Raw genomic sequence first — 13,182 nt, 5'->3', positions numbered from 1 at the left:
CCAGCCACTAGCTTTAAATGCTTTTTTTTAAGATAAATGTAAGATTTTCAAAATCTCACACTCCTCTAGGCATTTCTCTCTCCCAAGGAATTTTTAATTCTTTTTTATTCTTCTAATCTCCATAATATCCATTTTTGGAGAATTTTTAATTCCTCCAATGCATCTTGTAGAGTGTGGAGATACAAAATGCCTTTAAGGCATATTTCTTGGTCTCCACAGCCTCTCTTGGACCTTGTGTGAGCTCACAAGTAAATCTTAGCCCTTCATCTTGAACTCATCCTAGCCATCTGTTTTCCTCTCCTCTTCCTATAAAATTAAGGCTCCATCCCTTCATTCTTAACATCTTGAAACCCAGTAAGCTTATGCTGCCCTTTTGAGCCCAGGAAATCATCTTGGCAACTTGATCATCTCATCCTTATCATTTGTGCACAATATTGGAGAGTCATCCACATCCAGCAATCAAATGAGCACATCAAGTGGAGCATTATCAAGGGGAGCCTTCACTTCATCAAGCTCAATCCGAAGGAGAAGGTAAAATAGCAAGGTGAAATGGTCTTTTAATGATATTTTAGCATTCTGCATGTTTATTTCGTTATGTTTTGATCAATTTACCATTTCAAATATGTTTTCCCCTCTTCATTTTGGCACGCCCGGTGGTACCCACGTCCCTAAGAACTAATGTTGTTGTGTTTTTAGGTTTTTGTGAGTTGTGAGACGCAAGTTCCAGAATAGTGCGATTGCAGAAAAAAATTAAAAAATATATATATATATATATATATATATATATATATATATATATATATATATATATATATATATATATATATATATATATATATATATATATATATATATATATATATCTTTTTCGCAGGTTCCAGAATCGCGGCTCTGCATTTTTGTGCGACAGCTCCTCCTTATTCTGTCCTGTTTCTGTTTTTTTTTTATGTTTCTGTTTTTGTTTCTGTTACAACACGACAGCTCTGTTATCTGATTTGTTATTTGATTTGTTGTCTGCTCTGTTTTAGTATAATCTGTGTGAAAGTAGGAGAGTATGCTCTTGTCTATATAGATAATCAGAAATCCAGACCTTTCATTTTTCTATTCTGTTTAGCACGACTGTATGCTCTGACCGTAGGAAAGTGTGAAAATAGGAGAGTATGCTCTTGTCTATCTAGACAATCAGAAATCCAGACCTTTGACACTTTTCTATCTGTGTGGTGCTACTGTCTGCTTTGTTAATCTGTCTGAAAATTTTAGGCGCTAACTGTAGTCTGCATTTAATTTATTTATTTCCTGTTATCTGCTCTATTTAAATATAATCTGTCCACCCGCAGGAAAGTGTGAAAGTAGGAGAGTATACTCTTGTCTATCTAGATGGTCAGAAATCTGGACCTTTGACATTTTTATTTTATTCTGTTTAGTGCGACTGTTTGCTTTGTTAAATCTAGGGTTTTTGTCTACTTTGTTAAATCTAGGGTTTTTGTTTTGTTAAATTTAGGGTTTCTGTTCTGTTAAATTTAGGGTTTCTGTTCCGTTAAATCTAGACCTTTGACATTTTTATTTTATTCTATTTAGTGCGATTGTTTGCTCTGTTAAATCTAGGGTTTATGTCTACTCTGTTAAATCTAGGGTTTCTGTTTTGTTAAATTTAGGGTTTTTGTTCTGTTAAATTTAGGGTTTCTGTTCCGTTAAATCCGGACCTGACATTTTTATTTTATTTTGTTTAGTGCGACTGTTTGCTCTGTTAAATCTAGGGTTTTTGTCTGCTCTGTTAAATCTAGGGTTTCTGTTTTGTTAAATTTAGGGTTTCTATTATGTTAAATTTAGGGTTTCTGTTCCGTTAAATCTAGGGTTGGTAAAAAAATTTCTGTTTTTTCGCCATATCTTCTTTATCTTGACTCCATTTTCCTCCAAACTTCACCAGATTCTCCACATTGCCATTTTCCACATTTTCTTCCTTGGGGGTCTTATCTCAAAAATCCACTTTTTGAAGCCCAAAATCCCATATTCCTCTATTTTTAGGGTTTTCCATAACTTTTTCCCCTTTTATCCAATCACCTCCAAATTTTTTTCATATTATCCATCTCCAACTTTTGCTTCTTTGTCCCTCTTGGACAAATTTTCCCATTCCTTCATCTTTCCTCCAAATCCTCATTTTATGCTTGCCTATCCCTTGGAAAGTGACAAAAACCTAGTCAAACCCCATTTACCCATCAAAACTTCCTTCAAATCCACATTTGTCATTAGTAAAAAAGTTTTTATTCGTGTTTTTTTATTCATTCCCAAAAAATTAAAAAAAAATTAATATTTTTGTCATTTTGTTGCCTTTTGCAAGACGCTTGTTGAAGACTCTATTTTTCAAACTACTAATCAAGTTGTTTTGTAGGACGCTTTTTGAAGACTCTATTTTTCAAACTACTAATCAAGTTGTTTTGTAGGATGTTTTTTGAAGATTCTATTTTTCAAACTACTAATCAAGTGGTTTTGCAGGTTGCCTAGCTGATTCAACCAAATATTGTGCATTTGTTTAAATTAGGCACCTAGATATTAATTAGTAAAAAATAAAAACTTGTATAGAATGGTAATACATATATTGCACTTCATTTTGAGGTTGTAGTGTATAATTTTCAGCAAAATCAACTATATATACAATGGTACCAAGAGGAAATGTGTCCTTACATAACCTGAATTGCTCATCTAGCCACCAAGCTCTATGTATATGCATTATGTACTCATTAACTATTTTCTCTTGAAAAGTTCTCATAAATTTATCTACACATATATCATTTTTCATTAACTCACATCTCTTCAATTCTTTTCCATCTTTAACCCCATATGTCACTATCTTGTACTTTCCAAAAGAAACTACTTTCTTACCAATTTCATGTGTGCTATCCAAATGTAGACATCTTGGTAAATGTTGCAAACCACCACATGTAGCACAAGAATCCACCACATGAAACACAAGAAACCACCACATGTAGCACAAGAAACCACCACATGTTGCAAACCACCACCACATGTAACACACGAATTGGTACCTAATTTTCAGGATGTGTTTTATTCGAAAAATCATTAAAAAAAAATACTCAACAAAAAATTAGAAAAAAAAACACAACTTCTAGTGCTCACTCTTAACTATCTTTCTACCAAAGGATTTGTCAAAATACTAAATCTAACTATGACTTTTTTTATGTGCACGTCAGACACTATGTTATGTTTTTTTTAAAATCAGGATCTATTTTTCATGCGCGAAGGATTTGACCCCCTTAATCTTATCCAATTTTGAAAAAAAATAGTAGTTTGGAAACTAGATTCAGAGTACTACAATCTTTGTTCCTTGAGTATCTTCATATCTTGAGTGAATGACTCTCAGCTTTCTCCTCCAAGATTAGGTTTACCTGATTTAAAAAAAAGAAAGTGTCCACGTATACCCCCATTTTTGCACACCATCTTGGTGCACTTACCTACATCCTGTTCATAAATTTTAGTCTATCACAACTTTTGGTCTTTATCCATTAGCTTATTACATCCTTTCATCCATGCTCATTGTCTTATTGCAACCTCTTGTCACTATCCCTTAGCCTATCACATCCCTTATCCTATTCATGCCCCTTATCCATTTTTTTATCTTTCCTATCCTATCCATATCCTAGCACCGTCCATACACTCCTTTTTGTCCCTTGATCTTGAGTATGTATAATGCAAAACATGGTTTCAAAAACCTCTTGACATGTCCCTCATGCCATTCCATTGTTTTACATTGTCATATCTAGTCCCTTATCCCATCGGGTGATAGCCCTTCGAAATTGAATCTGGTTTGTCTCCCTAACAAATGGTCTATGTCTGCCTTCTATCCACCAACATTTCAACAAGCCTATTCATTCATTCATTATATTCCTTGCCTTGCTAGACACTGGGGGAAAAATCATAAAAATCAATAAAAACATTCAAAAAACATCTTGAACTAATACAAAAACATTAAAAAAAAGTCATAAAATAATCCAAAAACATCAAAAAACATCCTGAAATAATCCAAAAAAATTGTAAAAACGTCCTGAAATAATCCAAAAACATTGTAAAAAGTCTTGAACAGAACACAAAAAAATTAAAAAGCTCAAAAAACCCTAAAAATTGGAAAACATCAAAATCCAAAAACAATGATTTTCATTTCGTCAATAAATTGGTTCTTTTGTACATAGACAAACATATGAGTGGACGTCAAACATATAACATGATAAACATTGCGCTTAACAAATCACACATTAAAAAATGAACTGTTCAACCAACCAAGCATTCAAACTGGTCAACTTGTCTTATCAATCAATCAACATCAATGTCATTGGTCTTTTTCAACATTATCATGGGTCTTATACAGGGTGTAGTATACTCGAAACCAAACTATGTCCTGTCTTAGCCAGGGTACTGCATTCCCTAAAACTAGGCAACATGATCATCCTACCATCAAACAAACATTATCACTTTTGACAACAAGATCATAATGGTTGTTTGACTTGTTTGAATTGTGAGTCTTATCTTTTACTGATTTATCTTCGACAATGTTCCTATGTTGCTCGATGATGTCATTGAGTGATTTAGAGTGGTCAGGATGGCTCATGGTCTTTCTTGTTTTTCATTTTCTATTTGCGGGGTGTTTCATAACATTCTGGGGCAAGTATGTCTTAGGATGGTTGGAGCATTCCTTGTTTGCAACATGTTTGTTTTATGCAAAGGGATTGCATTGTCGCCTTGGTTTTCAATGCCATGGTGCACCGCATCCATTTTGCCATATCAAATAAAGGTTCTCACCTACTATTAGCATTTGTGAAAACAATATTTCATCACACTAATCATTCTTCATTTCTCAGTTGCATTTCTTCCAGCTAACTTTTCTTAGATCCCATCAATCATTCTATCTATTCATCAAATCAATCATTATCCTACTATCTATTCTACTTGATCAATCAAGAATTTCTTCATTTGATATCAATCAACCATTTTTCTAAAATCAATTAACATTCTTCATTTCTTACTAACCATTTTTCTCTTTCTCATTTTTTTCCTCTTTCATCTAACATTCTTCTCTTCTTTCGAGAGATCATTCATTTCTTTCATACATAAACAATCTCTCGAGGGGGTATCCTACCTTCATCTTGTGGTCTGCTGAGGCATTGATCTTTTTAATTATTCTTTGAAACAATGCTCATAATCACATTGTCTCAAAGAGGGGCAAAATGTAGACACTGAAAATTGTCCTAAGTCTTCGACAACACTTTTCACTAAACCTTTTTATAAACTAATTCAATAATGTTAATTATTTAATTAGTACTAATATTCTTCTTCTAATTTCCTATGATTAAATAATTCTTAATTATTTAATTATTGTTCTTCTAAACTATTAATTAAATAATCTTCATTATTTAATTAATATTGATCACTATCTCTTTCTAATCAATTAATCATAACTATTACACTTTGATTAAATAATTCACTTAATTATTTAATCCTTTTATTCTAAGCTATTTTATTCTTCCATGATTAAATAATTATTTAATCCCTTTCTCCAATTAATTACCATGTGTGGGTCCTATAAATAAATTTTATTTATTTATGACCCCACTTATCTCTTCCACTTTCTAATTTTGATCTCCCTTATCTCTTCAACCTACTAATTTGGTATTTATGAGAAGATAATTAAAGATTTTATTATTTATTTTTATAATATCTTTTCATTTGCTTTCTTCTATCTTCATCCTTTCTCGAATGGCAACTATGATGTGCACTCAATCTTGTCCGTTCATTATTTTCAGTCTCGAATCAATCTTAGTCATTCAATTAATCCTCAATTTTCCTATAAATTGAGCTCTCAGTGCTCATTTTCAACAACCACGCTTCTAGTATCCTTATGTTGTCAAAACTGCTTTCAATACACTTTCTTTGTAGGTGAGATCTACAACAATTTGAAGGAGAAAGAAGAACAATGGAGGAGCAATGAAGGAGATTCCAACATTTTGGTTTGCATTTCAATTTTAGAATCTTGTCTTCATGCCTTTGTTGAATGTGTCAGGATTACATTTCATAGCATTTAGCTTTGTGGTTGGCTAATTTATATGTTATGATTTACTTTACCTAATTCCTACATCACACCTCCAAAAGTTGGGTCTCCCAAAATGGAAAATGTAAAAACATGTTGGACACATGAATGAGCTATAAAAGGGAGGTACACATGTTTATGTGTGTTTTGACACATCATGGAGAATCTTGCATTTGAGATAAGATAGGTGCCACTTTATTGGGTGGTTTTAGCCCATGGTTTTGTAATACTATTTGACAGTTTCATGTATTGTATTTCCTATATATGAGGTACATGAGATGGAGGTTTTGTGTAAGAGCCTTTTAGCTATTGAGTTACCTCCAAATATTTGGTTGGTGATAATCCTATAAGAATCTTTCTCTACAAGTATATTGTAATCTGTTATTTATTTCTAAATAATATATTGGGTGGCTTTTGGAGTGTGGGGTTTTTCTCCCAAAAGGGTTTTCCCCACATAAATCACTATTTTATAGTATGAATATTGTTGTGTCATTCTTGTTAAAATTTATGTTTAACTGTTGTAAAGATCTGAATTTTTTTTGCATTACCCTCCTCTCAAGTTTAGTGTAGGAAGTTGCTCTACAGCCTTAACTTCCTTACAAGAATGCATAGCCAAACACCATAACACTACAACTAAGTGCACCTCCTATTTCTAAGAAACTGACCTTGGAAACATGCCACAGATACTTCCTAATGCTAGCATGTAAAATAGACAATCAGAAACTACTACACCTAGAGCACAATGATATCTTTAAGATACACATATGACTTTATCTTTTTGAAACCCAAGTTCTCTTATATGACATGACAATAATTATACTCTTCTGAATTCCTTGAAATTAATGAAAAAATTGACCAACACCTTGACATCAATGATAACCTTTGCTCAACAGATACAACTAGGATTCAAGTGATGCGATAATATCAACAATAGGATAATGTTGCAAATCTCTACAACTTTTCTAGGATTAGCAAATTCAAGAAGAGATTTGTATGGTTTTACTCATTTGACTTAGCCTTTGAAGCAAGTTAACAAAGGTGGAACTAAAGTAAAGTTCATCTAGTCAACCACATAATATAAAGCATTTAAATATAACTAAAATGTAGATTTTTTTCTATAACAATATCTTTGTTACTAAATGAATAGATATAGATGTGGAATTACTTAACTAATTCTTTAATTTAGGAAGTTTTGAAATGACATAAGTAAGATTCATGATATAAAAAATATGATGATATATAGTTATGAAACCATATATTCCTAATTAGAAATTTAATGACACCACCATCTCCAAAATAAAAGTATATATTTATGTTATGCATCTTCAACAACTCCTTGATATTGAGAGCAATGCATTTGACCATTAAGCATGTGAAGAAAAGTGCCAATCTAGTAATAGGTTATATTTTATATCTATTGGTTCAAGCTCTCCTTTCTATTTTTTTTACATGTAGACATAATTTTAGAAAATGGTCAAAATTGTATACATTTGGCATGAATTTTATAAATATCTATCAAAAATGTATTTGTGGCTCTTCAAATCTAGATTTCTACTCAGACAATGAACTCCAATGGAATATGTTGGTACTTATATGTTTTACGTGAGGTATAGAGATATAAAATATTATTGGAGGCTCATTTTAACAAGGTTGTGAGACACTTTGGAGTTGAAAATACCTTTGTAATGTTAGAAAAGTACTTTTGGCAACACCTTAGGTTAGATATTGTGTCAAATATGTAAGTTCTTGGGTTGCATGTGTAAATTCCAAATTGGTCAAAAAAGAATCAAGGTTTGTACAAACCTCTAATAGCTCTTGAGAATTTATTTCCATATACTTCCTCTTAGGATATCCTTCACGAAGCATGGTAATGATTTCATTTTGTATTAGTTTATAGATTCTCAAAGAAAATAATTTTGATACCTTGTAACAATGCAATATTATATCTGAAAACAACTCAAATATACTTTACTATATCTAGATCCACTTTGAAATACTATAAGCTGTCTAATATAATAGAGATTCAAGGATCTTTGGTGATTTTTGTAAAGTACTTTGACCAATGCTAAACACAAAGTTGAACAAATATGTCAGATTCTATTTGTAGATGGAAGTTTTAAATAGAATGATAGTGCATATTTTCAAGGTGTATAATTCAAAAAATAAATAAACTTGGGATGAAATCCAATCTTTCATTTAGCACAACTTGTTAACTTGGTGGTCAACACCTCCTTGAGGACTCATGACATGGCTTAACCGCCTCTCATGGGTCATGTTAAATCTAGCATTTGTATCAAGTGTTGATAGTTTGAGATTTTGGCACAACGACAAACGATTCCAACAATTGGTATTAGAGCCTTGGGTCATAGGTTCGAGTCTCCCTTTAGTGGGTGTTGAAGGCTCAGTCGGTACAAATGGGTAGATTATTGAATTGGTGGTTAGCACCTCCTTGGGGACTTGTGACATGGCTTAACTGCCTCCCGTGGGTCATGTTAAATCTGGCATTTGTATCGAGCATTGATAGTTCGAGCTTTTGGTGCAACGACAAATGATTCCAACACAACTATAGTAGAGATTTGAATAGTTATATGAAAAACAACTATTTTCAAGTATTATTGACTTTCCAAGCTCTAGCACCAAATTATCATAGCTTATCTTATGCCACCATGAATAGCAATAACTCCAACTCAAAAGAAGTTAACAAATATATTCAATGCATTGAGCATATTTGACAAGTGTATACTATTTTATAGTAAGCCAATGCTAAATTAGTGTTATGATAAGCATAAGATGCTACACACCTTTTAGGTTAGTAATCAAGTCTAGCTTCACTTAAAAAAGGAAGGAGTGATAATATCTCACTCCAAGTTTCATCCACTTTAGTACTAGTTGTACACCATCACCATGAAAGCAAGGATAATATATTCAAGCTTAATATACCTTCTTACCTTAGGTTACATCCATTTTTTGATAAAAATATCTTGCATTGTTACCTTTCACTTATGATACGTCAAATAACAAATCAAATGATGCAAAGGTCAAATGAACAAGTCAAAAAGAGATCTCCCTCTTTTAGATCATCAAAGAAGGTCAAATGTGTCCATAAGGAAATGGATTATAAAAGTGCAAGTTAACAAATTTTTCCACATCTTTTACAACAATTGCAGTAATGGTAATCATTTCTCGTCAAGGGTGATTGATCTAGAAAGATCTAGTTCACCATCTCACATCATAATATTAAGTATTTCTCAATAGCCTTTATGACTTTTTGAGCAAGTGCCTAATCCTATTTAGTACCCATGTACCAAATTGTAAGTCCTAACCCAACTTTAGCAATTGTCTAATCATTATATCCATTATTTAAAGTTAGACAAGCAAGAAAAGATAGAGATATAGACATCACACATTAATTCTCATAGATATTATATAATGCTTAGTATAACATAACTCGACTTTATGATTCCATATATGTTGTCAATTATCCTCTCCGTGTTCTTTGTCCATTTATACTCTGCACATATTAACCTCTATTATCCATATATTGCTTCTATATATAATCCCTTTAAATCTATTTAGGGTGTATGTGGCTAATGCAAAAAGTTGAATAAAGAAGATGGATTAATCTCTTGTGATAAATAAATGTGATGGGGATGTTCTAATGATGGAAAAATTATCTAATGATTGATTGATCTCTTTGATGTTTTATTGATATAAATGACTTGGGGGAGGTATTATTTTATACATGTCTTAGTAGTACACTTTGAATATTTTTACATGTGAAATTATGAATAACAGTATGAAATTTGAATTTTAAAGAAATGGGTCACATCTATAGTTGCAAAATTGACCTCAGTCAAATTTGCACCCATATATTTGAACCTAAGAAAAAAAATGTGATTCTATATCAATAAACTCTTTGAACAAGAATAAGATAATATTTTTAGTATCGATCTAAATCTATGGTCAACAACGATGACAAATCAATCAAATCTAAAGCACCTAAAAAAATGATATAAAATGAAAGAAAAAAGTATCACATCTACACTTCTTATTAGAATGTAAAACAAATAATTCCGAATATATGTAGAAACCTTATTCCCCATACACTCCATTACCTAATATTAACAATTTTTTATATAACTAAATACAAATATTGCCAAATGAAACATCTAACAAAAGATAAAAGCTTATCCATTCAGTCAAAATTCTTAAAACCTAAAATACTTGGGAGTTTTCTTCTTCTTCTTCTTCATACGTAAGACAACTGTTTGTATTGCTTCTCTGCCAAAGCCAAGGCAAACGAGTGAGATAAGGGATGCGCCATAGTTTTCAAACAGAATAATTCAAACTGTTATATAACATAATAATAAATATACTTGAGCATTTTCCAAAACTTAACTTATAAGAAACTGGTTTAATTTTAAAAGTATACGCCAGGTCTTTGGAATACGTCTGTGTTTTCTAATCCCACACTCAAAGTGTTGCCCACACCCAACATAACCCCTGTTAATCAATTCTTTTATATCAACAAATCTGATGAAGATGAACAATATGCAAAAACCTAATTCTACTGTCACAGAGATTTTGCAGTCAATTGCTTTTCATCATATTTTGGTTTTGGTTATCAGATTGGATGAGAATTTTTGATATATTAAGAGTATTTGTGCGAGCAAGGGATTCTCCTTCTGCCAATCGCTCACCCTCCAAATGGTAAGGATTGTCATTCACCCCCTGTTCACCCCCCTGTTTTTGAGTTTTTTCTTTATGTCTGTATCTTTATGCGCTTTTTTTTTCTGATGATGATGATGGATCATAGAGTTTGATTGAAACGTTGGTACCAAAAATCTACATAGTTAATTTCAGAAAAAATCTCTTCACTTTTTTTCACCCGTGGTGGATCATAGAGTTTGATCTGAAATGTTGGCATCAAAAAATCTACCGTCAAATTCAGAAAAATTCTCTCTTCTCATACTTTCTTTCCCTGATGATGGATCATAGAAATTTATCCCAAATGTTGGCACCAAAAATTTACCGAGTCAAATTCAGAAAAATTCTCTCTCTTTTCTCATACTTTCTTTTCCTGATGATGGATCATAGAGTTTGATCCAAAATGTTGGCACCAAAAATCTATGCAGTCAAATTCAAAAAAATTCTCTCTTCCCATACTTTCTTTCCTTGATAATGGATCATAGAATTTGATCCAAAACTTTGGCACCAAAAGTCTATATAGTCAAATAAAAAAAAATTCAACTAGAACATTATAGACTGAAAATTTCATGATTCCAAAGATAAGAATTTTTTTTATATGGATGTTTTACTGTGTTTGTATATATGTTTTGATTTGTTATGGTTTGTGCAGGCATGGAGGATGGCTCTTTGGTTCCATAATAACTATGTGGGGAGCATATAAATCAAATTTATTGAGAATTGAAGGTATTTCAGATTTAATTGTTGTTGCTTCTGGTTTAGATTGTATGAATTTCTTTTACATCGATGTTTAATATCACATTCTGTGATCCATCATGGAGATGTTAGAAAGCACAAGAAAAGATTGAAAATTTAATAACTTCTGCTCAACATTCTGAAAATTTTCTTAAGATTTGTAAACATGGATTACCTGCCCATGATTTTATTTAAGAATTGAAGGTACCCTACCTCAGATTTTATAGCTTCTGATAAACATTCTGAAAATTTGTAAACATGGGTTACCTGCACATAAATTCCTTTGATTAGGGCTAAATTGTTCTCCAACACTATTCCACTGCAAAAATATTCTTAGAATTTTATTTTTTGTTTTTAACTTTTTGGTGGATTTTACATCTCTAGAGTCATTTTAGCTATCTGACATTGAAGCACAAGTTTTAGGTTCAAATCTCTTCGATTAAGAACCAAAGATCGGGAGTATACATTCCACCAAATTCATCTGAGGCACAATCCTGATCTCATCCTTTATGATGTCAAAGCCTTACATTCAACAAGACTTGATTCCCGATAGATTCAAATATTCTCAAAATTTTATTTGATTTTCGTAAAAATTATGCAACTGAAACTAATATCATTGAAGCAGATTGAATGATGTTTTTTTTTTTAATTGGAAAGCAGGGGATGTGGAGAAAGCAGTAGAAATAGTTGAAGATGTAGCAGAGGCAGTGGAGAATGTAGCCAGTTTCACAGAGGAGATTTCTAAAGATGTAGAGCAGAATTTTCCTGAGGATGGGGCTGTTAATAAAGCTGCACATGTTGTTGAGCATTTGTCAGAAGAAGCCATTAAAGATGCTCAAAATACCAGAAAATTCATTGAACAGGTAAGGTAAATTTGTTCCATTTCAGACATTATGTTTTCCAATCAACAGATAGATCCTAAATTCACATATGTAATGTAGAGTTTTTTTCAATGATTCAACAGCACTATTAAATTAGTTTCCACTGGTTTAGCTTAGAATATAGATTTTTTTTAAGGCACATGTAACTGATATTCTCTAGTATTGATTAACTCAGATGACATCCACTGAGAAGATTGTGGAGACAAGCATTCAAACTGCATTGGAAGCATTAAAGAGATTTATTGATCCTAACTCAACCCATGATAAAGGGAATGGAGACAATGCTGGGAAAGACAATTCACAAAAAGAGAAAACAAATTCTAAATTGTAAAATAAATTATTCTTGGATATCCCTATGAAATGGGGAGGATGTTCAAAATTGTGATGATATTAAACATAAAAATTTAAATCTGGGAGAACCTAGTGTACAATATCATGAAGATTGACAATATTTATTTTATCAAATTTGTAATAGATTTTATTCATTTATAAGATTAAAATGGCTAGGACTCAAACCTAGGACCTTCCATACACTGCTGGAGTGCTCTACCACTGAGCTACTGGCCCCTCTTGGACTAGTTCATCGTCGGTCCGATTGTAGCTTATTTCCAACACCAACATATGGAAGACAACAGGTTCAGAAGAATGACCATGTGTTGCTTTCCCAATGAAATGACAAGCATGTTGAAATTTGTGATGATAATAAAGCATATAATTTAAATTTGGGAGAACCCAATGTACAATATATTGTCACGAGGATTG

The 13,182-nt window shown here is 32.1% G+C and overlaps 1 protein-coding gene across 1 annotated transcript; it reads left to right on the top strand.

Moving 5' to 3' along the window:
- The first annotated feature begins 10,382 nt into the window (after positions 1-10,382).
- Positions 10,383-13,151, top strand: LOC131062432 (uncharacterized). Its single transcript, XM_057996093.2, has 4 exons — positions 10,383-10,807; positions 11,457-11,530; positions 12,200-12,402; positions 12,596-13,151. The coding sequence occupies exons 1-4, from the start codon at positions 10,731-10,733 to the stop codon at positions 12,749-12,751; spliced, it is 510 nt and encodes a 169-aa protein (XP_057852076.1). The 5' UTR covers positions 10,383-10,730; the 3' UTR covers positions 12,752-13,151.
- The last annotated feature ends 31 nt before the right edge of the window (positions 13,152-13,182 follow it).

This window comes from Cryptomeria japonica, chromosome 8 (genome assembly GCF_030272615.1).
Source record: "Cryptomeria japonica chromosome 8, Sugi_1.0, whole genome shotgun sequence".
In the NCBI taxonomy this organism is placed as follows: domain Eukaryota; kingdom Viridiplantae; phylum Streptophyta; class Pinopsida; order Cupressales; family Cupressaceae; genus Cryptomeria; species Cryptomeria japonica.
This window is presented reverse-complemented; position numbering and strand designations above follow the sequence as displayed.